Below are 25307 nucleotides of genomic sequence, written 5' to 3' on the forward strand. Positions count from 1 at the left end.
CTTGCTACCCAGTCTCAGATTGATACATGAATCACGATCAGTGCTTTCAACACTCCTCATTCCCACAACACACCGCATCTAATCCGACTTCCTCGTCAATAGAACCGCCAAAATCACAACTCCAACCACAACCACGACAATACTCAAACAGATCGGCTGCGCGATCTCACTGTCCAACATCCGATCAATTCTACCGACGACCTCCGTCTTTAGCCTAGCAACTGCTTGTGCAACCGTGGTGAAACTACCGAGAGGATAGCCAAGGTGCTGTGCTTGTTCAAAGATTGCTGGTGCTGGCGGTGGTGATGGGGTTCGTGGTCTGTTTGCAGGTGTTGCTCGTGGTGCTGGTGCTGGTGCTGCTGTTGCTGGTTGTGGTGATGGGGCTCGAGGTGGGTTTGTGTTGGCTGCTGACTGATTTGAGGCTGTTGCATGTTGTGGTGCTGCTCCTGCTGCTCCTGGTAGCTCTGCAGCTGCCTCGCGTGGTGAGTTTGCCCCATCGAGCTGAGCTGGCATCTGCGTACTAGGTCCAGCTGTCGTCGTCGTATCTGCATACAATATCAGCTCTCACACTTCCACAATCACCACTCTTGCTAGTCCTTACCCTTGATGTGCAAGACCATATGTCGATCCCCGTCCTCACGCTTCCCCTCCCTCCTAACGAAGGCCCCCAAGAGCTCAGTATCTCCATGCTCTTCGCCGTCTAGACTATACGTGAGAACCTGGGTAGCCACCTCCGGCTTCTCAGGGTGGTGCTCCTTGATCAATCGCTTGAGATCAGCCACAGTCTTATACAGTTCGATTTCAACATCGAGTGTGCCACTTGAACTTTCAATTTGGAAGGTGTTCAATGCTGGTTTGAGATGGTCCACGTGGGCTTTAGCTGTGGGTGTTTCTGGGTCCGGCTTGAGATGATCCTGGTAGGAGTGCGCGTAACTGCCGCCTGGGAAAGTCATGGTACTGTAGGTGAACTTCCTGTTGAGTTGGAATCAATGGCCATGATTGGTTGAGGGCCCATGATGCTATATATCGATGCTTTGACATACTCACAGCTTGCTGGAATGGTCTATGGTGAACAACGAATGTGGCGGGCCGTTGTGAGTGTATAATGGTGAGCTTTTGACCATGTTGAATGGTTGAGAATGTCCATCGTGCCGACATCGACATTCAGGGAGTACCTGACATAAAACAATGCATCAAAGTGATATCTGTCAGCTAGGTCGTTGTCTTGTATTGATATCTGCTGTCGTAGAGCACAACTTGCAATGAAACCGAAGCTGGAAGATGTCCTGTGTCGTCACATTCTTCAGAGGGATCATGAAACAATACAAGTGGACTGCTGCTACCTTTCACCCCGACAACGAACAGACTCTGGCCATTTCGAGACGGACCTGGACTGCTCCTTCGATCTTGTTGGGATACCTCTCGGCTATAGCTTGTGAGATGTGTAAGTGAAGGTCAGCTAGACATACCTGCTGAGAACAAAGCCCGGCTACAGAAATGATTCAGTACTAAATCGTTATTCGAAGCATTCTGTATTGTCATATACACATTGAGCCACCGGACCCTGAGCATAAGAGCCCGAGCCTAGTACCGGTCACTCACACACAACTCTCGCAAGCTGTTCTTCCTCTTCTCCTTGCACGTACGTGCCCACAAGCCTAGCTGCTGGCTGTTCACTCAATACTCAGTAAAACACCAAGCCCAGCGCCGTAACAACACTAATCCCAACCACCGCCCACCCAGTATAAATAACCTCCTTATTCGTCAACGTACTCCCCATATCCCACACCAAATGCCTAATCCCATTGATAGAATGGTACGTGAACGGCCACGCAAACACAAACTTCGCCAACACCTTCGCAACAATTGGCCATGCCGCGAACGCAGCCGCCAGAGACGCGCTCTCAAGGTGCCAGCCGAAGGCCGGTGCAGCGAGGTATGCGAGGCCGAAGACGTATAGGCCGCCGGAGAGGATCATGCCGGTGATTCGGTTTGTGATACTGCCTAGCCATGTGATTTGGTATTTGTAGATGCCGAGATGAGGGGAGACGGGGCGGTGTTTGCGTTGTTCGGCGAGGATGCTGTGGGCTTCGTTTTGGGAGGCAGAGACTGTCGAGGCGTGAGGACCGGCTGATGCGTATCTGGTGGGTGTTAGTGTGGTGATTCACCAGATTCGACTGTTCCCGTCCGGAAGTCGTGGGATACGGCCTCGGGTGGATGGTGTCTCTATGCTCTTGACTGACCTTATCTGACCCGTTGCGACAGCAGCTGGCGTTATTGTTCGGAGAGGGGAGCTAGTTGGTCTGGTAGCAGCAACTGGTCGACGGTTAGCCTCCATCGATAGCTGACTGGACGTGGGAGTCCTACATCGCCTCATTGTTGTCTGCAGCGCCCGCTGCGAGAACATATTGATTGACATCTTGCCGCGACACTGCTCGAACACAGAGAGAAGATTTGTGGTGGTGCTGTGTACTATGCAATACCGAGCTTTGGGTCATGATGGGGTCTTCTCTACAGCATCACGTGCCCGAGGGCCTGCGCTCTCATCAACTTGAACCTCGGAAGGTGCTGTGACTTGAACCAATCATGATAGAGAGATTAGCAGCTGTCTGCTCCTTCCCGATACCTTTCACACTACATGTACTCTATGTTGACGATCTAGATTACTCTCTTGTTGTGCTGTTGAGTTTAATGTCATGTAAGGCATCTTCAGGGTTGGAGTACGAATCAATCAAGGGAACTACTCAGTTGCAGCTGTTTCAAACATATTTCCATCTCATCGTTTTCATTTCATCGTTGCATATGAAACGCTCCCGCCTTATTCGTCTCAAACAAGCACCTTGAGTCGCTAACTGACACTGTCTAGAACAGCCAAGAGATGAAAGTCCTGTAGAACCATCCACCACCCTTTCCATTGCCACCCTTAGCCTCCCTCTGCGCAGCCTTCGCAGCCAGGAACTCTTCCTCCGCTCGGTCAATGACATCCTTGCCAGTCAAGAAATCCGCCTCATGGGGCTTGATAGTCTTGCTCTTGGTCCAGAACTTGTGGCCAAAGAGAAGCGCAAGGTATACCGGAATGCCAATGTAGCCAGTAATGAAGTTCTCGTAGTCGAACTTGCCGTAAGACTCCATATGTACGAAGACGCTGTAGTTCTTTGTGAGACCGACCAGAACGCACAATGCTAAAGCTCCGTACGACCCCCAGATTCCAAGAGGAGCAACATATGGCATGGAGGAATCTGGCATATGCTGTGCACGTCTGGCTTTGACGAAGAAGATATGTGTGACGAGGATTGAGATCCAGCTCTCGAGACCGAACATGGTGACCAGGTTGACGAAATAAGTGAAGACCTTTGCTGAACCTGTGGACACGTTGAGGTACGCCAACAATGCGAACATCGCACTCGCGCCCAGAGCATAAATCGGCACACCTCGAGCATCAGTTCGTGTGAAAATTCTTGGTGCACTGCCCGAGGCAGCAAGGCCATAGAGTGTTCGAGAGGCGATGTACAAGTCCGAGTTTGAGGCTGAGAAGACGAACATCAGAATGGCTCCGTTCAAGACGTGGTCCAATCCATTGATTCCAGCATCGGTGATGGCAACGACAAAAGGTGACGCCGATGCCCCAGTTGATGCTTTGGTAGCGGCCTTCAGAGTTTCAGAGCTGGAAGACACACACATGCCAAGAAGGAGCTGTGTCAAATGTTAGCTTTTGCTCTACAAAAAGCTTTGATGATACTTACGACCGACAAGACGTAGAAGATGACGATTCGGTAGAATGTCAATTTGATAGCCCGTGGCACGACCTTTCTAGGATTTTGAGCCTCACCCACTGTCACGCCAACAAGCTCGGTTCCGAGGAAAGCGAAAACAGCTGTCACCATTGTCGACCAAAAACCGAGGAATCGACCAGAGGCACCCTCCATAATGTATTCTTTGAACGCGCCTGGATTGCTCCAGTAGCGGAAACCTCTTCGGTCATGATCGGGTCCTCCGCCAAGCGCGATCACCAAAGAAAGAATGATTACACCGACAATCGTGATGACCTTCAATGATGAAAGCCAGAACTCGAATTCACCGAAGAACTTGATACCGAAGTAATTGATGCAAACGATGACCACGAGGAAGACGGTAATGAAGACACCAGGATTCACTCGGTCTCGATCCACCCAATACTGAATGACTAACGCAGCGGCGGTCAACTGGTTTGGCGTCACAATGATGTACTTGAACCAATACGTCCAGCCGAGTGCGAAACCGAGAGATGGATCGCAGAACCGCGTAGCGTAACCGGTGAAACCAGCAGACATAGGTAAATATGCTGCCATTTCTCCAAGAGCTGCCATGACCAGAAAAACCACGAAACCGACAACACTGTAAGCGATGAAGATTGAACCAGGTCCAGCTCGAAGTAGAGCGGCGCCTGTACCGATAATCAGACCCGTGCCGATAGCACCACCGATGGCTATCATGGTAATGTGTCGGGCCTTGAGCCCCCGATGGAGAGACTCTTCTGCAGAAATTTCATGCCCACGAATCTGAACTGGCCGGTCCTGGTCACTGTCGATATATTTCTCTCCCATCTGATGTTGGCCTTTTCCGGGTGGCCACAAGTCAGGCGACACGGAGTCGCGTACTCCGTTGTTCATCGTCGCTAACTATGGTGAGATATCGATCGTCAGATGGATGGAAGAAGAAAAAGGAAAAAGGAAGTTCGCAGAACAGGTAAACGCGAGATAATCAAACGGCAGGATGTTCTTTATCTATGGCAGGCGCAGCAGCAACCTGCAAGTGGCAGGTGCCATTTGCGGCTGCCCGCCGGACAGGCATATCGACCAGGCGAATGACGCCAAGGCAGCTTTGATCGGTTATCACGAACGAGGTCACATCACAGTTCACAATTGCTGTTTGTTCAGATTTGAGCCAAGGCCGCTTATGAGCGGGCACGATAGGATACTTTCATGTCAGAGGTTGAAGGAAATGCGGGACTAGATGCGACGAAGCTCGAATAGGGAAAAGCTACGCTATCTGCCAAGGAACGAGCGGGGTGGCTTGTCAGGGCTTGGCTCCAGTTAAGATACTGAGGCGGACAAGCTTGTTACAAAATGATGACAGCAAGCTCATGGATCTGCATGAATCAAATATGATTTTCTGTCTCTCGCATTCGCATTGATCTATGCTATGCGGCAGCACTGGTAGCAGAGCAGGTTGAATTATTCCAGGATGACTGGCAAATGCAGCACACCATGCTCCCATCGTACAGGCTGAAGAGCGCCTGATGTGGTGCACTGGATGCTGCCTCGGCTGCATTGCAGGGATCGACGGAAGCCGGTGGAGGAGCTGCAGGCCAAGGCACCAGAAAACACCAGAGTCAGGCCTAGACGGAGCAAATCTCGTCAAAATTAGCCCTGCTCAGTGGTCAATGCAACCCAAGCCTTCGCAAGCACGACAAGCACGATATGAACGGAGTCGTCCGCTTATTCCTAGAGAATCGCGTGCCACACACGACCCTGCAGCGCCGATTGCAATAATGCTTCGATTCGCTCGTCGCGCCATCGAACATGTAAGGACTGCTCGGGAATGAGTGACATTCGTGGCACATGCCGTCAGGCAATCGAGCTGTCAGCCTGGCTCTGCCTCATGGTCTGTATACAAACCTCAGGTACTCTGTCGAGCGTCCATAGCACATATTTTGCGACACAGAATGGGCTCCGCGCCTCGAAATCGCGTCAGACACTCAGCGGCTTACCTCGATCTAGCATCCATGCTGATCCCCAATATGTGTCGGGAAGTGGAAAAGAATTTGTGATTGAGTCGGGTGCTGTCGCGAGGGTTACCTAATCTCCAAAGAACGAATCCCACAATGCACTTATTATTCCGCCTCCTTCACCGTCGCCTCCTCCACTGCTACCTTCTCCAGGAGAGCTACCTTCTGCCCATGGGTCGGAGTCCCCACTTCCCCAAACATCACCACCGTCTTGTGGTGGGCCACCCTGCTCAGGCGGGTACTGAGACTCCGATCCAGCTCCGTACTGCGGTGATTGTGGGTCGTATTGGTTGCCCGAGTCGGGACTCTGCTCATATGGTGCTTGAGGACTTTGTGGATCGCCTTGACCTTCACTTCTGCCAGCTCCCCTTTGCATGGCCTCGTAGCCGGCCATAGTGCCAGCGCCAGCCATAGCTCCTTCACCAGCACCAACGCCGGTTGCGGCTCGACCAGCAGATCCAATCGCGCCACCACTTACAGTCTCACCGACCGCACCTGCTTCTCCTGCTGCGCCAGCCACACCACCAGCGGCACCTCCTTCTGCCGCACCCCCACCACCCATCATCATTGGCAATGGAATGATTCCCCCTCCACGACTATGGCGTGAGAAGTAGTCAAAGTCGACAGTGACTGCGGTCGCGAGCATGAGAGCTCTTTGATCGAGCGTCATACCATACTTGCCGTCGTTACCACCAAGAGTCTCAGCATACGCTCGCTCCTCTTGATTGGATTGTGAGATAATGTGTTTTTGTGCCGCTTCTTGATCCAATCCAGCTGCGTCCATTCTCAGGACATAAGATCCAGTATCTGTGAAGAACTCTCTGCCTAGACCACCCCAATTGCGATTGACTGACCCGATGAGCCGGTCATCTGAGGCTTTCAAGGAAAAGTCCCAGCTCAGGAAAGGTTCATCGATGTATGCGAACTGTGCGAAATAATCTTGATTCTTCGCTTGCTTCTGCTGTTGCCCCGACAGATCGGCTGGGACGTCCTCCCTTCCAACCTCTTCGGCATTAGGCAGTTCGTGCGCGAGGAAAAGATTGTATTTTCTTCTCAATGGGGCCCATTCACTCTGAGCTTCACCAATGACTCTCATCTCGTCCAGCTTCAGGCTTGAGATCTGCTGATTCATGACAGCGTCCTGCACAGCGTTACTCTGTACGACGTCTGTAGCACTACTTGTTTTCAGGCCACTGGCTAACTCGACCGGGTCGTACACCCGAATCCTGGTATTGATCCAGCTGAATGGCCTGTGAAAGCGCAGCACCTCTTGTCCGTCCCGACCAAAGACGTGAACCATAAACGATCGATGTGTTCTGAACCATTGTCTGCCCATCGTCTTTGCTATTCCACCATCATGCTCAGCCATGTATCCGATGTGATTACCCTGCGGATCCATGATCACGTATCGGTTGGCTTGTTCAAACCCGAGGAAGACATTCATCATTTCGATCTGCCGCTGGACAACTATGCCAGACTGTTCGAGGAGTGATGTGGAAGGGTGATTCGTCTTGAGGATGCCTCGGGGGTCCTCCGGTATATGCACCGGTGCGAGCAAGCTGTTGTTTGCTGAGTTTGCCTGGGAGAGAAGACTGGACATGTTGGGCTGGTGAGGGGTCGATGCGGACTGCTCCTGAGGTGTAGCATCGTGAGGTGCAGCATCTTGAGGGCGAGACTGAGAGGGCCTGGCTGAAGATGGTGGCGGTGGACGCGTTCTTAAGGAGCGTGAAAGCAGCGGCCTGAAGTTATGCGCCCTAAGGAACTGTAGAGTTGGGCGAGGTAGACATGTCTGTAGAGTGGCCATCTTCCTCCCCTACCACTTTTGTTTCGAAGACCCTCTCGCAGCAAACAGCAAGCAGAGATGCCTCAAACCGTTGCGGTGCGATGTGATAGATAGAGTGTATATACTAACTTGCAGTGCTGGTGGCGATGTCAACGGTGATTAAGCGCAGAGAAGAACAGCCAAGAAAAATGTTACAAGTAGGACGACGACGATGAGTGTGATGATGTAGCACTGCCATGGCCTTGCAAGGGAGCAGTCATCCACGACTCAGTATAGCGGAAAATTGCGATCTACATACGACGCGATCACCTGACGTTGCTGCGTTTAGCAGGCCCGCTTCGCGACTCACTACAGTAAACTCTCGATACAACGAACTACTGATGTAACGAACTCCTACAGTATAACAAACGCTAACTGCGAGAATTTTATTCCGCTACGTTAAATTAACGAACTCTTCGATAAACTACAGTTCGTTAGGTTTTTAGGATTTTCTGTGAGCGTTCGTAGAGTAGGGGCTAGGCTTGTTCTAGTTAGCATGAGCATAAAGCTAGCCTAATAAGGTAAAGTTATGCTCAGCTCGGCTAACCTGCACTATAGATATACGGAACACCGCCAATATAACGAACAGGAAATCGGTCTGGACCCGTTCGTTATATCGAGAGTTTACTGTTAGTGAGCAACAATAAGCTCACTCAAAACTCACCTCAACCACCAAAGCGTCCGAACCCTCTCAATCAACCGCCACCTATCGAGACAGGCCTATGTATCAATCGAAAAGCTCATATCAATCGGAATAATACGCAATAAAGGGTCAGAACGATCGGTAGCAAGCCACCACATAAGATTGTGCTGCTGCTTGGCAACGGTACCGCTCCCGCTTACGCCATCTCCATAGCCAAGCAGTATTTGGTCTGGACTCAGGGAGTGTGACGTCGAGAGATGGTGCGGATGGTTCGGAACACTGAAACTTCTATTAAGACCACGCCAAGCATGTGGCTGTGAAGAGTATTGCTCGATTCGTGTCTTCTAGGCCCGATCTCCTGCTTAATGGCGAAGACTGGAGATTCCTGTCAAGATCATGCCGAAGGAACACCTTGAACAGATCAATGTTAAGATGGAATACCTGTTCCTGAGATCCATGCTGCTCCAGATGATTGCCGCTGGCGACATTCGACAACGTGACACTGCTCAGGATGGGATCAATAGGCGAGAGCACCTTCCACTCATGACAGAAGCAGTACAAACCGAAGAAGAGTGCCCGTACAGCCCGCAGCAAGCAAGTAGCCAACGAATATTCAAGAATCATTCAATCGGAGCGTCTTTTTCGACCTTTCGCAAGCCATCTTGCTTCTTCGACTCAGCAAAATATGAGTAAGCCCACAGAAGCAGGCCATAATCAACATGGGCTCCTCGAATACCATCAGCTGCCTCCCTGGCGACAAATGAATGAGTTTATTACAGGGGGCTACCGCCCGATCAGCCACTCCTACAAGCCCTGCTTCTCGAGCTTTGGGTTTTTCCACACTGAGTCAGGCAGCCAGTACACACACTTCCTGCCATTCTTTCTCGCAACGGCAGAGTGTTTGCGAGTACTGGGGATCTTGTACGGCTGGATTGAAGCCCCATACACGCCACGTAAGGAGGACATATTAGCTTTCGGGGCGTTCTTCCTCGGTGCGTTCACGTGTATGGGCCTATCCACTGTCTACCATACCTTTATGTGTCATTCTCAGAAGGTCGCATCGTTCATGCAGCAGCTGGACTTCTTAGGTATAGTGTCGCTCATCTGGGGAAGTTTGGTGCCGACAATTTACTACACGTTCACCTGTGAGGTGGACTTGATGAGGAGGTATCTGATGACGGTATGCACGTCTTGGCTCCTCTTGCTTGCTAACGCTGACAAACCCAGCTTTCCACAGTCAGCCTTCTCATGGCCATCTTCCTGCTATCCCCTCTTGCACGTAAGCCCTGGGGCAGACCACTCGTAACACCTGGATTCGTCGCCTTAGCTGCAACAGGCATTATTCCCCTTGCACATGGTATTCAGCTGTATGGCTGGCAACGTATGTCCGAGATGGTCGGTATTGAAAAGGTCCTTGCCCAAGGCCTGATCTACGCATTCGGTCTCCTCTGCATGGTGGTACGTTCTTTGTCATCTCCATGTCCTATGTGCGACAACTTTCGCTGACAGAACATAGTCTCGGCTGCCAGAACGGCTTATGCCCGGCAAATTCAACTTCTATGGCCATTCACACCATCTTTTCCATGCCGCAGTGGTGGTTGCGGCTATTGTGCATTATTTAGGGATCAGGTCTGCGTTTTTGTTTCAGCACTCATACCCCCAGGCTGCGATTTGTCCGATGAAAAGTTTGTGGAAGGATGATGTTCTTGCGCTTTTGTGAATGGGAGGCAGAGAGGGTTGGAAGCGTCGCAAACGCTGAGGTATACAAATACGTGATTCATAGGTGAATTGAAGCGGCGTCACTCTAAGCCTAGATAGGCAACGAGCTCGTCGCACAATTCTGGCAGATTCGTGCCAGGAAGGTGAAGCCCACCAGCACTTGCCGCAGCCTTGTGACAGCCTCGCTCAGACACACAGTCGGCTCTGTTCGAGCTGAAGTCGCTTATATTGAGCCCTCGGACCCCTAGAACCACAATAAAACCACACTGAGGATTCACATTAGGATCGGTATCATATCTCACCATCTAATGAAGAGTGTGCGGATAGGTATACATGAGTGAGGATGTGTTCTATAGTACACTGGCAGCCCTGATTGAATCAGTCTGGACTTTCAGGTGTATGTCAGCTTCGTTGACCAAAGAATACCACACGACCTGTGTTTCAACAGGGACAACCATCAAAATGAGGAGAGCGATGTTCGCCAACATGTGAGAGCTTACCAGCAACAGATCAGGCCTCGACAAGCTTTACCAATTCTCCCAACCACTCTTCCTTCCAATTCGCAAATATACTCGCGTGTGTCTCATCCTCCACCCTTAGACGCGCGTTGGCGCCCACCCTAGCAGCAACCTTTTGCCCATGCTGCAGCGGCACGTTCGTATCCAAGTTCCCATACCACAACCGGAATGGCAAATCTTTCCTGATATCTTCAATCTTGAACTTGAAATCCGTACACAGCAACGTGTAATCTTGTGAGAACCCATCCATCCCTTGCGCATACTCCTCCGCAGCCACCCGTAAGTGCATCCTCATAGTGTCAGTATCGCCAAAGAATGCAACATCCTTTGGATGCATACTCGACTTCGCTTTCTCAAAGTCCTGACGCATACGTCTCAGCCGCTCTTCCTCCGGCAGGTCAAGTCGAGCTCCTGCCATGCGACCAAAATACCAGCGGGTGAGGCCAGGGAAGTAGCGCTGCCCATACGTCCACCCCAGATAGTTCATCCACTTCATTCCCCAGTAGCCCATATCAGGCGACCCCAGGCCGCAGACCATCGTGACTGCGCGTAGTTTCTCAGCCGGTAATGCTCGCGCAGCAGCAAGAGCGTACGGTCCACCACCTGAGACGCCCAGAACACCATACTTCTCCAGCTTGAGATGATTTGCCAGGGCTTCCGTATCCTTGGCGTGATCGAGTAACGTCCGGTTCTTATGCGACGAGCTCCATCCTATACTCGGGCGGTCCGGAGCGATGATACGTGCCCCTAATTTCGAAGCCTCATGGTCGAGAAAGGCACCTTCGACTCGAGACCCCGGAAATCCGTGGAAGAAAAATATGGGCGTGCCAGTTGGGGCACCATACTCGGCATACCCAAGCTTCCGCCTATCTGGGAGGACTAGGGTGGCTGAGCTCGAGGTGTCGAGACGATATTTACAGTCTGTAGATGCTATCGGAGACATAGTTGGCCCTGGATGATTTTATGTTACACCTGAAGACAGTGAATGTGTAATAGAGAGGCATGAGTTTCAATGCTTGCCAGCGATGCGGCCAAATAGTCTTATAGGAGTACAACAAGGGCCCTACCTATAGCTGGATCATTCAAGGCCACAGCGTAGCATCACCTTCCGTCACGAGTAGCAAGGAATATTTGGAATCTGCTAGTGCTTGCTGGCCATGATTGCTCAGCCACTTGCTGGTTGTACGAACACGAACACGGTGTGACTGAGCGACATCAGGAGGTTCTTGATGAGCGAGATGTTCCGCGATTGCAAGACCACAAGCTTGGACAGGAATGTGCTTCAGAGCTCTGCAACTGATTGACTCATTTCGATGCTTGCACACTCATGCACGTGATCACCAGCCTCGTGAATTCATTCCGACTTCTCCCGAAGCGATCACAATCGGACTAGTGTCAAGGCTGTGATGTGAGTCTCGTAGCTGTCTCTGAGGCAGAATTGAGTCATCGTGCCTACCTCCCATAGCATGCTGATCAGTCGCAAGATCTACTTGAAGACTGGGGGCCTCAATATGCTCACAAGTACATGTTTACCATCCTTTCATCGACCCTCCTGACTATGCTCGGCGTCCAAGTTTGGTAACGGTCAGGAGCGAGGAAAGCACGATACACGTTCCTGGAACTCCGATCACGCTCGCCTGCTCGAAGCCTTTTGAGTAGTCATTTACTGCCAGACTAGTCTGCTCCTGCTGTCAAATCTGAGGCAGGAGGCATGTTCCTTCTAACTTCTGTGTCATCGACCCCCTCCATCTTCAAGGACGAAGGAAATCATATTTTAAGATCTCCACATTGCCGTCCTCAAGCACTCGCGACCTGCGTAACCTTTCCTGTCTCAATATCATACACGGCACCCGTGATCACCATACCTTTGCGAATGAGCGGATGAGCTCGCAGATAGTGGACATCTTCCTTCACACTGGCCTGAATGCCGCTCCTGCAGTTGATAAGCGACGAGCAAACACGAGCCTGGTCAAGGTACATACTCCGGGAAGCATCCAAAATGGACATCATGCAGACCGCCTGATCTTTCAGCAAATTTGTGCTTGATTGCCTCATCGGTGATTATGGTGAGTCCGCAATCTAACGGAGTCAGTCAGTCGTCCAGATGCTACATTCGCAGATGTCACCCACTGGTGTGATGAATGACGAGAACCTCCGCGACCGTTGTGAGTACATCGAGGACCGCGGCGTCGAGAACTGCTCGATGTGCACGTCCGCCCGCATTGCGGAACACAGGAACCTCTGAGCTGACGTTAGTGATAACCTGCCATTGTCTGAGGTCTGGCCCACCATTTGTGTTCAACTGGAAAAAGTGCTCTGGTACTACTCGATGATCCATACACGAGACTTGCGATGTCAGTAAGGAGTCCTCTTGCCTTTTCGCTAAAACTCACTGATGAGCATCTTTGGAAGTGCTGCGCTTTCTGGCGTGAATCGTTCGGCAGGCACATGATTTGGTATATATTGCCAGAAACATGGTCAGCTACTCTTGCACGGTTCTGCGAGGACTTATGACTCACTGGTTTCTCTGGAAGAGCTCGGCTGATGTATGGGGATACATGGTATCGGTTGGGGGAAGAGTCTGAGCGTGATCCTGGTTTAGAAGCTACCGCTCGTTGGCAGAAGTTGTTTTGTCAATGGCGTTTTATACTTGCAACAGATTACACTCCAGCTGCTTGCCCTTTTATGTCTCTTCAGACCTCTGCAGCAGGAGGCTGCTGACACGGAGCATGATGCCGCTTTGACGACCTCGTGCAGTCTTGCACTGATTTGCACAAAGGCTCTCAGTCATCAATCGGAGACATATTCAAGCAGCATCATGGACCTTCTTTCTACAACTGGCCAGGACAACGTATGGTGACACCCGAGCAGACCGTCTCGGAGTCATGTGCTCAAGATCAAATTGACGGACTACTGATTACTTCTGATACTAGGCTAGCACTCAACGGCCACTTCTTGCATTGACGAAGTCAGGCAGCATGTCCGATTGAGACGATGCACGGTCTATTTGCACTATGGTCTTCTGCTTCTTGCTGTTTCGAAGCCACTGGAAATACTGAATTGCTGTAGCAGCCATACGGACATGCTATCTGAACAAAGCGAAGGTGCAACAGATGCGTCGCTTATGTGGCCGATAGGAACTGCACAATCGCTCGATTCCAGCCCTCATCCTCGATTCTTCGCCGCTACCACACTTGACCTACGAGCGACAAGTTTCGGATTCTTTCAAATGCTGCTCGCTATAATATCGAACCCTTCCTCAACAGACCTGAAGAGATCGGTGACCGACTTCTCCGGTACCCAACCGAGCTCGCGGCTCCTCACCACGGGTTCGAGAACTGGGAAGCGTCAGTATCTGAGGCACCAGGCAAGAATCTGTGTCAACCTACTTCGACGCCCAGATAACTTCAGTCTTGTATGCATTCAGGGATGGTTTCCCGAGTAACGCAGTAAATTCATCAGGATTGAGAGCCTTTGGCTCTTCGGACTCGAAATGGCCTCTAGACTTGCCGACATGCGCAATAGCTTGCGATATTTGAAGCCATGATACTTCACCAGCATCCAGGAAATAATACCCTGACTTACCACTGGCTACGGACTTGCCATCAATGATCTGTCCGAGCAGCATGTCGTAGAACCTCGCAACGTCCGATATATGAGTAACGCTCCAGAGCTGAAGCACGTTAACGATCTGAGTCGTCACAGGCTGAGGCCAAGTGCAGCTGCTTACCCCTTTCCCATCGGCGAAGACAACGGCTTGGTTAGTAGCCAACGACAGCTTCGTTAGAGTAGGTATCTGGATAGAGAGCTTATTGCCGGGACCATTGCCTATACCATCTGCGAACATCAGCCCGAATTCATTGCTCCGGACCCAACAACTCACATATGATCGGCGGATTCACAATGAACGTCTTGACTCCAAGTTGTTCCCCTGTCACAGTAACAGCGACATCAACTTCACGGACACTCCATGCCGATGGGTCCTTCTGCTCCCAACCAAAGACATCATCGACATCGCGCAGAATGTGCGTATCTGGAGAGCCGGTGATAGGATGATCCCCGAAATTAGAGGTCCCTGAAGTCTGCATACTATCAGTGGATCGATCCTCCAACAATGAAATTACTCACATGAATATAGTACGCCGGCCTCCCTTGCTGTCTTCGTTCTCCTAGTCCCTCAACAAGAGCTATGCATGAAGCTTTGTCCATCGTCGAGGTGCAACTGACGACAACTTGGCATGCTGTTAGTCCACACAAGACTTCCATTGTTCGCATTCAACCTACCATCATGCAGCGCTGCTTGTGCCCTGATCACAACCACATCGTCTAACCCCTGGAACCTAATCGGCGTGACCCCTAAATCTCGGAGCAGCTCTTCCTGTTTCTCTGAACGGACCAGGGCCGATATCGATATTCCAGGATGTCTTGTGGCCAAGAATTGAGTGAGAACAGCACCGCCACTGCGAAGAGTCAGAATTGCCCGAGCAATCTCAATGGCTCTCACATGTAACCAGTAGCCCCTGTGATCAAGACCTTAAACGCCATGTCGTTGATTTCAATTGCCAGTAGCCGGAAGAACCTTGGCGTATCCGGCTGTATCTTAGATCAAGGGGCAACGCCATGTTTTGTAGCCGCTGCGCGATGCGTCTCACAACAGACATATCCAGCCGTTGCCAGCTACAAGCGTTGTGCAAATGGAAGTTCTCGAATATGCATACGTTCTGTATAAAGTGTTATGCATCAACCATTATTCAGTAAGCATCGCTTACTAATTCTCCCTGAGTAATGGTTGATGCATAACACGCTATACAGAACGTGACTGCTGCATCACAACAAACCGTTCCCCGGATTTGCACCACTGCCACCTACTCCCGTAACATCAAAGGGGGTCAGGACGAGATCCGGGATCGGCTTTGAACGGCCTCACGCTGCTTCGAATTTCTTAAGTCCATGCTGCTGCATTCAGGCCCTACCTTGCAGCATCGCTTTTACGAGACCGGTCAACGACGGCGAACCACGAAGGACGAAAAATGGCTGCTTTCTAAGCCCGTGCCAACCATAATCCATCAATCGACGTTTCTCGTTTAGATGTAAATCAATGAGTGTAAAGCAGCAACGTTGACCGACCGAGGCGTGGCTGCTTCATCAAAAGCGGCTTACAGAACTGATCGAACAGCAAGCACCTCCGGGCAGCACCCGCGCTCTCGGATGTGTATTGATATCATAGTAAGGCGTACCGTGATAATTGAACTGGAATCTATTCAGCTCAGGTGAATCGTGAAGGATGTAAGTCATGCTTAATTAGACCGCGAAAGCTCGCATGTGGTGAGCCGCTACGGTATGCCACAAGGGATAGGAGTGCAATCTTGGCTGTACCAAGCATCACAGCTGACAGCTGTCACGTTTTCTGTTTCCTATGCTGTCTGGACCACGACCTTCATCGGGCAACTCAGAATGTGTGCTCCTGAGCGTGTCTCCTGCCAGCTCAAAGAGTCATGGTTCCTGATCGTGAAATGGCAAACTGCAACATAGAATCTGAATCATCAATCGCACAGACTTTCCTTGCCAGTCCGGATGTTTCAACAAGACAGCATTTTGTGGGAGCTGCATCACTGATTGAATCTGCTTTGCCTTTATAGATGGCGTACGCCTGGCACGATGCCGGGAGAACTTCTGCACGAGGCCTTGATTCTTGTGCTTCTCCTGAATTCATGTTTCCATAAGTCGGAGATCAGGACCATTGGGGTGATCAGGAGGGTCTCAATAGCTAGAGTCAAGGTGCAAAGTATTGGCAAGAAGATTGCTAACCAGAGTCGCTCTAGCACAGCTGCATCGAGTGGTTTGCACATCCGCTGGACAACGAACCCATGAAGAGTGACTCTCAAGCCATTCATTTCGAGCGCGACTTAGTACTATACTGTCTTAAACAAGCAGCGCTTAGATGGCTCTACTGTACTTGTACACATTTCAAAGCATGGCTACTATCCGTGGCGACAGCTGGGAAGGTGGGTCTTCAGATTAAGCAACACTTTCAGCCTCGTCCACCCTTTTCACTATTGATCATCATTTGACCTTCACTGAGCCGAACACTGACTCGACCAGATCACGTGGCTTAATACTTACCTTCGCCGATTCTGCACCACAAGTTCTCACGATTACTTTTCTCGACCCTGCGATCTACTTCCACAGATCGATTCGAATTTCCAGACTCGCGCAGTATGACCTCCGAGACGATTGAGATCGCCAATGACGGCGACGTTATTCTAGTGGTTGGTACAGCCGACGACCAACTTCGCCTGCGCGTCAACTCAGTCTTCCTGCGAGCATCATCAAAGTTCTTCAACACATTGCTTGGTGGCAACTTTGCAGAGGGCCAGAACCTCTCCAGCGATAAGCCAAAAGAGATTCCACTGCCAGAGGATGACCCCGAAACGATCAGATGGATCTGCCAAGTCGCACACCTGAAGAATGGTGGTCTTCCTAGCCGTCTCGACAAAGAACAAATGTGCATGATGGTTGAAGCCATCGACAAATACGACCTTCGTGAAACAATGGCACCAGTCATGAACGAATGGCTCAATCCCTACAAAGCCAAGGGTACCGACCTCTCCGATATGGAGGTCTATCTCGATGCTGCTATGCGCTTCGAGTACCCTACCGCATTCTACAGAATTACAGAAGGCTTCCTTCGATTTGAAGGAGAGCCGTACACCAGATTAGCGAGAGCGAGCTCCTCAGACACTATTTGGCGAGTCATAAGTAAGTGTACAGCTTGATCCATTGTACATAGCGAGGTACTGACATTCATCAAAGACAAGCTGGAAAACGAGCGAACTCGACTACGGAACCTGATCAGCCAGGCTATCAACGACGCGACATTAAAGCTGCCATATCTACCACCTCAAGCTACGTCCTGTTGCAACAATACCATTACCGTCAGATTCATGTACTGCGTCCGAAACGTAGATCTTACACCCAGTGGCATAGCCCGAGGATCTCTAGACAAGGTCTTCAAGAAGATCGATGCTTTGTCCGATCCGACAGTTCCACAGTGTCCCGATGAATGGTCCTCATGTGACCCGTCTCGACTTCGAAAGTTATTGGTCGAAAAGGTGGCTGATATGAGAGATGTCAATGGTCTCTGCTACTATTGCACTTGCTACGACGAGCCTGAAAAGCGACTTTGTGGGTGCATTGTGCCGGAGATAAAGACTGCCAGTGGTGGCTGGGAGCTCCAAAGTGGTGACAATTGGGGAAATGGTACTGGATCTGACGCTGGGTCAGGCGACGAGTGGCCTTGAGCACGCTGGACAATTCACAACGGCAAGCTCTCAATAGTGGTGGGTGATCTTGCTACCTCAGGTTCCGGCATCTGTGGAGGACGGTATCTATGTATGCACAGTGAGTCGCGGTTCGCCATTGCTCTTGGGGTCAGTATCATGATAGTATGGAACGTGACCACATCACGAGTGGACCAGGAGGATACGAAACCTTACTGCAATGACTTCTCATCTATTCTATCTTCTCACCATCCAAATCGCCCTCCTTCAGCGGCCGACAAACCCCATCACTCGTACATATCATCACCTCCCCACTCCGCATGCCCTCATCACCCCTGACAACCGTCCTCGAGAACCCTCTAAGTCCCCTCTTCTGCACCTCCTCAAGCGACATATCATGCGGCACAATCAACGAATGCACACCCAGCGACTCCATGACCACCGCACCAAGCAGCGTGACGTACAAAAATGGATGCTGCAGCATCTCAACCGCAAACGCATCGATCACACCTTTTGCTTGCCGATGTAATCTGTCGCCTAGACTGAGATCAGACTGAAACTGTGGTGCGGTCTTGGCGTAGGATGCAAGGTAGAAGAGGTTCGAGGCGATGATGCCGTTGGGTGATGGGACGGTGTTGTCTGTGCCGGGTTTGAGTCTGAGTATCTGGTCTGGTGAGGCTTTGCCCTGTAGATCGACCTTTGCGGCTTGGAGGTAGCCACCGCTTGTTGAAGCGAGGAAGTACTTGTCCAGCGTTGATTGCAGCTTGAATGCAAAGTCGAGGTACTGGAAGTCGAGCGTGAGATCGTAGACACCAATGGCAGCCTTGATGACGTTGGCGTAGTCGTCTATGAAGGCCAGATCTCGAGCTGGATCATCCTGAGCTGCTGCGGGGTTGTGTATTCTGGTGAGCTTGCCGTTGGAGGAATTGAACATTTCGCTGCGGATGAACTCTAGTCCTCGGATGGCACCATTCCGACATCTCTGCGCTCTGGACTCGTCGATTGAGCTGAGTGTCGCGGCGGCGCGGGCCAGCGCGTTGATGGCGAGACCGTTCCACGAGGCAATGATCTTGGTGTCGACTTCTGGCTTGCTGCGGTGTGTGGATCTGTATTCTTCTAGCTTGGTCCTGCCAGCTTTGATGACCTTGACAATTTCGTCCTCTTTCAGTTTGAAGTCCTTTGCTAATACCGAAGGTGTGGCGTTGATGAAGACCGTGTTCTGGTTGAGCAACTCATCATGAATGTCATACTTGGCAGGCACATTTCCATCGGACTTGATACCGAAATGGCTTGCTACTATGCTTGCATCGCGATCGCTGAGTACTGACTGTATCTCTTTCATGGTCCAGACATAGTATGCACCTTCTTTCTTGTCTTCCTTCGTATTGGTGCCAGGATAGGAGTCGGCGTCTTCACTTGAGTACCAGCCGCCTTCAGGACGTACGATGGTAGAATCCTTGCTAGTCAGGTATTCTACCAGATCGTAGATTGTGCCAAGGATCTCCGGATTTCTACTCAGCGCCCACGCATCGCAATAGACTGCTAGTAGCTCGGTGTTGTCGTACAGCATCTTTTCGAAATGAGGCAGATTCCAATCAGGTGTCACGCTGTATCGATGGAAGCCATGACCCAGATGGTCTCTGGTCCCCGACCTCGACATGGCAAGAAGTGTATGTAGCGCCATCGCAGCAGCTGTCGTACAAGCCTTCTTTCCTAAAATGCTAGGAATTGGTGCCTGGAAGCCGAATCTGGTATGTGTTGTTTTTCGGCCATCAGCACCGATGGAAGCGCCCAGTCGAAGCAGAAACCGAAGATTGACTGGCATGGGGAATTTAGGTGCATTACTAAAGCCACCCATCTCCCTATCATACTTGGCAACGAAGTGGCTGAGGGCGTCGTCTAGCAAGTCGAGGTCGAGGGGTTCTGGATCGTCTGACCCAGTAGGAGTGCTTGGCTGAGTGGATCTGTAACTTCCTTCCAGTGCGAACTCTTGGAGCTGTCGTGTCACATCCTCTGCAGAGTTCAGACACTTCTGCCGATCAGTAGTCCATATATCTGTCATCTTGTTCAGGATATCCAGAAGGTTCAAGGGCCTATCATCGGGATCGATACCGGTGGGTACGCCTGTATTCGATGAAGGACCTGGCCAATACGTGCCACCGAAAATAGGTTTCAGGTCAGGGGTCAGGAACACGTTTAGTGGCCATCCTCCATGTCCGGTCGTTGCAGTGAGGAAGTTCATGTATATCTCGTCCAGATCAGGTCTCGACTCTCTGTCGAGCTTGATTGGAATGAAGTTGTTGTTGAGGACTTTTGCGACTTCTGGCGAAGTGAACGACTCCTTTTCCATGACATGGCACCAATGGCAGGCACTGTAGCACACTGTCAGCTTCACCAGGCTTTCTCACAACTGCTCTTGAACTGTGTAGACATACTTGTAACCGATACTTAGGAAGATCATGCGCTGATGCGCTTTCGCGTGCTCCAGAGCCGTAGGTCCCCATTCTTGCCAGGCCACTGGGTTGTCCTTATGTGCACGGAGCTAGGAAAGTCAGCCGACGACCTTTCTGGTCAGCAGATATGACGTACGTATGGAGAGGTGCTGGACGAAAGTACATTCTGTAGTTGAAGCGAGGCCGCCATGCTTGTGTAGAATGTACGTCCCGGAATGTTGCCGGTTGTGAAAGGTGAGGGCAAATAGGTTCGCGGCTTGAAAAGTGTATTTGGGCGACCGAAAAGTGGCGATCGGCGAAACAAGAAAAAGTGCTTGAACATGCGCTGTAGAGAAGGCGCAATATCTTATCTAACGCTGGCAGGTGTTTGGTGGGGATTAAAATCGTCAGGTGCGGGAGTCGTTGAGTCAAATCTCTCTTTGTTTGAGGTTCGGCTTGTCGTCTTATGCTGCGAAAGTTTCTGAAGGTAGGAAAAGCAAAACTTGCTATCACGTTGAGCAGAACTTTTCAGGCTGTGGCTGCATTGGAAGATATCGAATTCGATAACAGCTGATAGGCTGATTTCTCCAACGACCCCATGGCGGTTTGTGCAGGCCCAATTCGAATCTTTTCATGCCGTCGAATACCGATAGCTGCATAATGAGGATCTACATTGGCGCGCTTTCCCTTGTCGCATATCTAAGCCACAATAAATATCTGGGGAAGTCTGAGGCTCTGGAAAATAAGGATTGCAGCCTTGCAGAAACACGATACGGCGAGCGAAAGTACGCAAACGCTAGTCGGGATCAAGCGGATGAATGTCAGTTTCCATGACTAAAACCCCAGATTATTGTTCATCCATTGCCATCTTCTCCAGTGTTTCGGACTCCTCTTCTTCCATCAGTGCTTGAAGCTCTGCCTCCTCTTCTGCCGTAAGTCCACCAAAATCGTTCTTGGGCTCTGGCTCCTGCTCAAGCAGAACTGGGTTCTTAGCTTCGTCTATTGCTTTCTTAAGATCCTGGGGCGCCAGGCTCCATCTTCTGAGAGTCGCATCAATGCTCACACTCAAAAGCGTGCTGCCGTTCAACGCTAGAGCGGTGACTTCTTCGAAATGGCCACTAAAGACGTGCATTAGCTGGCTTGTGCCAGTGTTCCACACTCGAATTTCCTCATCGCGACACGCAGTGATTGCCAAGCTAGAAGGACCATAGACAACTATGTCTCGTACGAAGTCAGGATGTGTAAGAGTTGTGTCGGCAATGAAGTCGTTCTCTCGTATTAGCCTCTTTGCTGTTTTGTCTGCAGATGCCGTCCATAGATCTCCATCATCGTCAAATTCGAGCTTATACACACTTGTTTCGTGCTGTACGATGGGTTCTGAAATTTTGATGGCACCAGTGATGGCCGAGGAATCTGGCAGGGTAAAGTTGTAGATTTCTCTTTGAGAGGTAGAGAAGAATATGCGAGGCGCTTCAGGACTCGAGAAGGGATCAAGAGCAATGCATTCAATGCCACGACTCTGTGGTCTCAAGCAGGCTAGTCTCTGACCTTCGAGGGTCCAGATGTTGATGTCGCCGTCGGCTCCTCCCGATAGCACTATCATGTGCTTGTCTGGAGTCTGTGCTACCAACAAGCACTTTAGAAAGTCCATGTGAGCTTTGAAGGAGGATTGGGAAACCGATGCGTGGCCTTCTTGGCCTAGAGTGAAGCGCGTGATATGCTTGTCCCAACCACCTGCGAAGATTGACCGTGTGGTCGCATCGTTGTCAAGCGACACGCGGCCGGCATAGCTTGCGACGCATGTCATCGGAGCTTGAGCATTTCGTCCAATGCGCGCAACCTCGCCGCTTAAGATGTTGGCCGTGGAGACGCTGCCATCAGCCTGTGCGACCAGCGCGGAGTGTCCTGATGTATCCAGTTGTTGGCTGACTGCAATAGCCAGAAGTTTGGATGGGAACTTGATGGGGTCACCCAAGGTGTTGTTGGCTTTGCGTTGTTTTCGGTCACGTTCTGCAAGCGATGTGCTACCTCCGTTGTTAGTTCATAGAAATGTTACTTGATGGTGGTGGATGGGATGTCGTCTCCGGAACAGTAATCACGAAACTGGCACGGAGCACGAGCTGGGCTTAGGTATTGCTTTACCGGTTCGGACCGACTGTGCCGCAACAGTGAGGTGAAAGGCATTTAGGGTAAAGATGACGGCGGGATCATTCTGGCTTACCTTGTTTGGAAGAAGTGATCCGCATTCGTTGATACAGACATGTCGAGGGTGATGAAATAGAGTGGCAGGTGAAGGGGTGGGTGTTTGCCAAGGCCAGTATTTGTGCCTGGTCACGTCCGATTTTAGCTGCGCATCACTCCAGTAGTGAACAAACACTCGGTCGCGTCACAGCCTCGACAGCTATTCTATCGCATTTACCCACAACTATCCCCAGATCTCTGTCGCGTACATATGCTATCGATGACCACAATCTAAGTCATCTACCGCATTGATTTCATTATCCCTCTTTCCTCATATCGAATATGGATCACCTCATAGGGCAAAAGTTCAGTCTCATATCCAAGAGTGAAATCAGGTATGTTCGACTTGTAGAGACGCGAAGCTCTGGCTCTGACCTTGATAGATATGTTGGTACTCTCCATGAAATCAACCCTGAACAGTCAACAATTGCGCTTGAAGATGTGCTCTCCTTTGGCACTGAAGACCGACAAGTGCCCAAGTTCATTCCTCCCTCTCCCCAGAAATTCGAGTACATTGTTTTCCGTGGTAGCGATGTGAAGGACATCAAGATCAATGAAGAGCCAGAAGAGCCTAAGCGACCATCAGAACCCCCGAATGATCCTGCGATATTGGTACGTTTTGTCTGTTGAACACCTTGAGCTGCTTTTATGATGAAATATTTCGGATGTTAATCACAGACCTGTTCCGAATGCGCAAAACCGTGTGGATATTTCCGTTGCCTTCCTTCTGATCACAGCCTCTACCTGAATTTATTGGACACACTTTCACCTGCAGATGCTAACATATATGCTGGTAGAACTCTTCTCGACCAGGTCCGGCTCGACCCCCTCAAGGACCACAGGGATTACAAGAGCCACAAGGGCCACCTTCAAACCGAGATGAATCACCTTTCCCACCTCAGAATTACCCGCCTCAAGGATACGGAGGTTTCTATCCTCCACCTCCTCCACCTGGTCAATTTGGTCGGGGTTATGGTCCGCCTCCTGGCAACTTCGGGCCAGGTCCAGGATATCCTCCTTATGGCCCACCACCTGGCTATTTTGGTCCACCTGGTCAAGGCTTTCCACAAGGCCCTAATCGCTTCCCACCACATCAGCAGCCCCCTCCACCGATCGGCCCTCCTGGACAAAGACAACCTCCTCAACCTCAACAACAGCCGCCTGCGCCTGGACTACCTGACGCAGCCAAACAGACTCCAGAACTGCCTGTAGAGAAGAACGCATCAAGAGATGGCAGCAAAACATCTACTCCAGCACCACCTACCGCACCTCTGCAACCTCCGAAGCCAGCAGATCCTGTTCCTCCGACCATTCCCGAGGTAGCCCCTACTCCACCTGCCGCCAAACCTCCACCAACACAGCCTAAGGGGAACAGAGTCACACCAGCTATGCCGTTTGCGGTCAATCAGAGATCGTTCGTACCTCCTCCAGATCCATCGCAGAGTGCTCCGAAAGCCGCTGCAAAGCCAGCGCCATCGCAAGCTGAAATGGATGAAGCTTCGCGGCAGGCCAAAGCAGCAGTCGCCGCAGCCATGGCAAAGATCAATGCTCCTGGTGCAGCACCGCCCACAACAACAGCACAACCTCCAGCTACGATTGAGGCGTTAACTGATCAGGTCAGCCAGCTCAACACAGGACCTCAGGCTTCTCGTGGTCGAGGAGGCTACAGAGGTGGTCGAGGTCAAAGAAGCTCTTCGGGCGGACAGAGACCAAAGATGGAGATTCCGCAATCAGATTTCGACTTTGAGTCATCGAATGCCAAATTCAACAAAGAAGACCTCATCAAGGAAGCGATTGCGACGGGTTCGCCCCTTACTGAAACACAAGAAGATCCATTGTCTGCTGGTGGTCCACAAGGACAAACCAATGGAGATGGGCGGAAAGATAGCTTGACTAACCCACCAGCCCCTGCATACAATAAGACTAGCTCATTCTTCGACAACATCTCGAGTGAAGCGAAAGACCGTGAAGACCATGCGGAGGGGCGGTTCGACGGTAGGGCTTTGAGAGGTCAAGAATTTAAAAAGAACATTGAGACATTTGGTCAAGGCAATGTTGACAGCGGCTACCGTGGTCGAGGAAGAGGCGGATACCGAGGTAGAGGCAGGGGCGACTACAATCGGGGCAACAACTACAGAGGCGGCTATCGTGGTCGTGGAAGAGGGGTGAGCAACGGTGCTGATGGTCTTCAGAATTAGAATTCTGAAGCTGACCAAGCCCACGAAACAAGCCATGATCGCTCCACATGCGAGATCATCGCTGCGTACGACACCCAGATACGAGTGGCTCCCACGAATGTCGTGGAAAGGAATCGGTTCTTGTTCAGGTTCCAGGACTTCTTCGAAAGACACTCGCAACACTTTGCAGAACTCGCCCAGCTAAGAGCGGGCCTGCAAGGTCTAGAAAGTACACAGGCAATACACAAATGCATGCTCAAAAAAACTGATGAGGTTCTATACGATGTCTTCTACAGGCATATGCCAGATGAAGTGCTCATCTGTGCTCAGTGGTGGCAGAAGTATCAACACGCTTTGCTCATCAGCTATATGTTTGAGAAGCTCAGCTCGCATCAACACCCGGTGGGTCATATTGATCCTCCCACAAACCCTTCAACATCACCAGTCCTTGCTGATAGACAAGAGGCGGCGCACATGGCCAGGGCCTGTTTTTGTATGTGGAAAGCTGCCATTAATGAGCTGAAGGGAGAATCGTCCTTGCTATTATTGCATTGGCATAGTGTGCAGCGTGCGACCATTTGCTGGTCCGGCATAACATGAGTGCCCTATAGCTCTGATTTGGCTGGACGATGCAAGCGAACGCAATGCATATGCGTGTCGGAAGATGAGCATTACATGCACAACATTCTCAGACAAGGTCTGTTTACG

At 50.9% G+C, this 25307-nt stretch overlaps 10 protein-coding genes across 10 annotated transcripts; 2 read left to right on the forward strand and 8 right to left on the reverse strand.

Moving 5' to 3' along the window:
• Nucleotides 1–78: 78 nt before the first annotated feature.
• Nucleotides 79–953, reverse strand: PMZ80_009665 (uncharacterized protein; the record flags this gene model as incomplete). The annotated part of the gene is made up of 2 exons (XM_064878058.1): nt 79–545; nt 602–953. The coding sequence occupies 2 exons, from the start codon at nt 951–953 to the stop codon at nt 79–81; spliced, it is 819 nt and encodes a 272-aa protein (XP_064726166.1).
• Nucleotides 954–1684: 731 nt separating this feature from the next.
• On the reverse strand, nt 1685–2419 carry SDH3 (cytochrome b subunit of succinate dehydrogenase, Sdh3p; the record flags this gene model as incomplete). Its single annotated transcript, XM_064878059.1, has 3 exons — nt 1685–2141; nt 2244–2316; nt 2368–2419. 3 exons carry the CDS (start codon nt 2417–2419, stop codon nt 1685–1687), a joined length of 582 nt encoding a protein of 193 aa, XP_064726167.1.
• Nucleotides 2420–2862: 443 nt separating this feature from the next.
• On the reverse strand, nt 2863–4649 carry DIP5 (amino acid transporter; the record flags this gene model as incomplete). The annotated part of the gene is made up of 2 exons (XM_064878060.1): nt 2863–3693; nt 3744–4649. The coding sequence occupies 2 exons, from the start codon at nt 4647–4649 to the stop codon at nt 2863–2865; spliced, it is 1737 nt and encodes a 578-aa protein (XP_064726168.1).
• Nucleotides 4650–5837: 1188 nt separating this feature from the next.
• PMZ80_009668 (uncharacterized protein) lies at nt 5838–7367 on the reverse strand (the record flags this gene model as incomplete). Its single annotated transcript, XM_064878061.1, has 1 exon — nt 5838–7367. The coding sequence occupies one exon, from the start codon at nt 7365–7367 to the stop codon at nt 5838–5840; it is 1530 nt and encodes a 509-aa protein (XP_064726169.1).
• Nucleotides 7368–10461: 3094 nt separating this feature from the next.
• Nucleotides 10462–11412, reverse strand: PMZ80_009669 (uncharacterized protein; the record flags this gene model as incomplete). The annotated part of the gene is made up of 1 exon (XM_064878062.1): nt 10462–11412. The coding sequence occupies one exon, from the start codon at nt 11410–11412 to the stop codon at nt 10462–10464; it is 951 nt and encodes a 316-aa protein (XP_064726170.1).
• A 2442-nt stretch (nt 11413–13854) lies between these two features.
• Nucleotides 13855–15014, reverse strand: PMZ80_009670 (uncharacterized protein; the record flags this gene model as incomplete). The annotated part of the gene is made up of 5 exons (XM_064878063.1): nt 13855–14306; nt 14353–14551; nt 14598–14701; nt 14754–14929; nt 14974–15014. 5 exons carry the CDS (start codon nt 15012–15014, stop codon nt 13855–13857), a joined length of 972 nt encoding a protein of 323 aa, XP_064726171.1.
• A 1673-nt stretch (nt 15015–16687) lies between these two features.
• PMZ80_009671 (uncharacterized protein) lies at nt 16688–17770 on the forward strand (the record flags this gene model as incomplete). The annotated part of the gene is made up of 2 exons (XM_064878064.1): nt 16688–17228; nt 17283–17770. 2 exons carry the CDS (start codon nt 16688–16690, stop codon nt 17768–17770), a joined length of 1029 nt encoding a protein of 342 aa, XP_064726172.1.
• Nucleotides 17771–17981: 211 nt separating this feature from the next.
• Nucleotides 17982–20392, reverse strand: PMZ80_009672 (uncharacterized protein; the record flags this gene model as incomplete). The annotated part of the gene is made up of 3 exons (XM_064878065.1): nt 17982–20121; nt 20185–20291; nt 20339–20392. The coding sequence occupies 3 exons, from the start codon at nt 20390–20392 to the stop codon at nt 17982–17984; spliced, it is 2301 nt and encodes a 766-aa protein (XP_064726173.1).
• Nucleotides 20393–21028: 636 nt separating this feature from the next.
• PMZ80_009673 (uncharacterized protein) lies at nt 21029–22443 on the reverse strand (the record flags this gene model as incomplete). Its single annotated transcript, XM_064878066.1, has 2 exons — nt 21029–22205; nt 22403–22443. The coding sequence occupies 2 exons, from the start codon at nt 22441–22443 to the stop codon at nt 21029–21031; spliced, it is 1218 nt and encodes a 405-aa protein (XP_064726174.1).
• Nucleotides 22444–22704: 261 nt separating this feature from the next.
• PMZ80_009674 (uncharacterized protein) lies at nt 22705–24620 on the forward strand (the record flags this gene model as incomplete). Its single annotated transcript, XM_064878067.1, has 3 exons — nt 22705–22757; nt 22806–23034; nt 23220–24620. The coding sequence occupies 3 exons, from the start codon at nt 22705–22707 to the stop codon at nt 24618–24620; spliced, it is 1683 nt and encodes a 560-aa protein (XP_064726175.1).
• Between the last annotated feature and the right edge of the window lie 687 nt (nt 24621–25307).

Source organism: Knufia obscura (genome assembly GCF_036327395.1).
Source record: "Knufia obscura strain CCFEE 5817 isolate CBS 148926 chromosome Unknown scaffold_14, whole genome shotgun sequence".
Taxonomy (NCBI): domain Eukaryota; kingdom Fungi; phylum Ascomycota; class Eurotiomycetes; order Chaetothyriales; family Trichomeriaceae; genus Knufia; species Knufia obscura.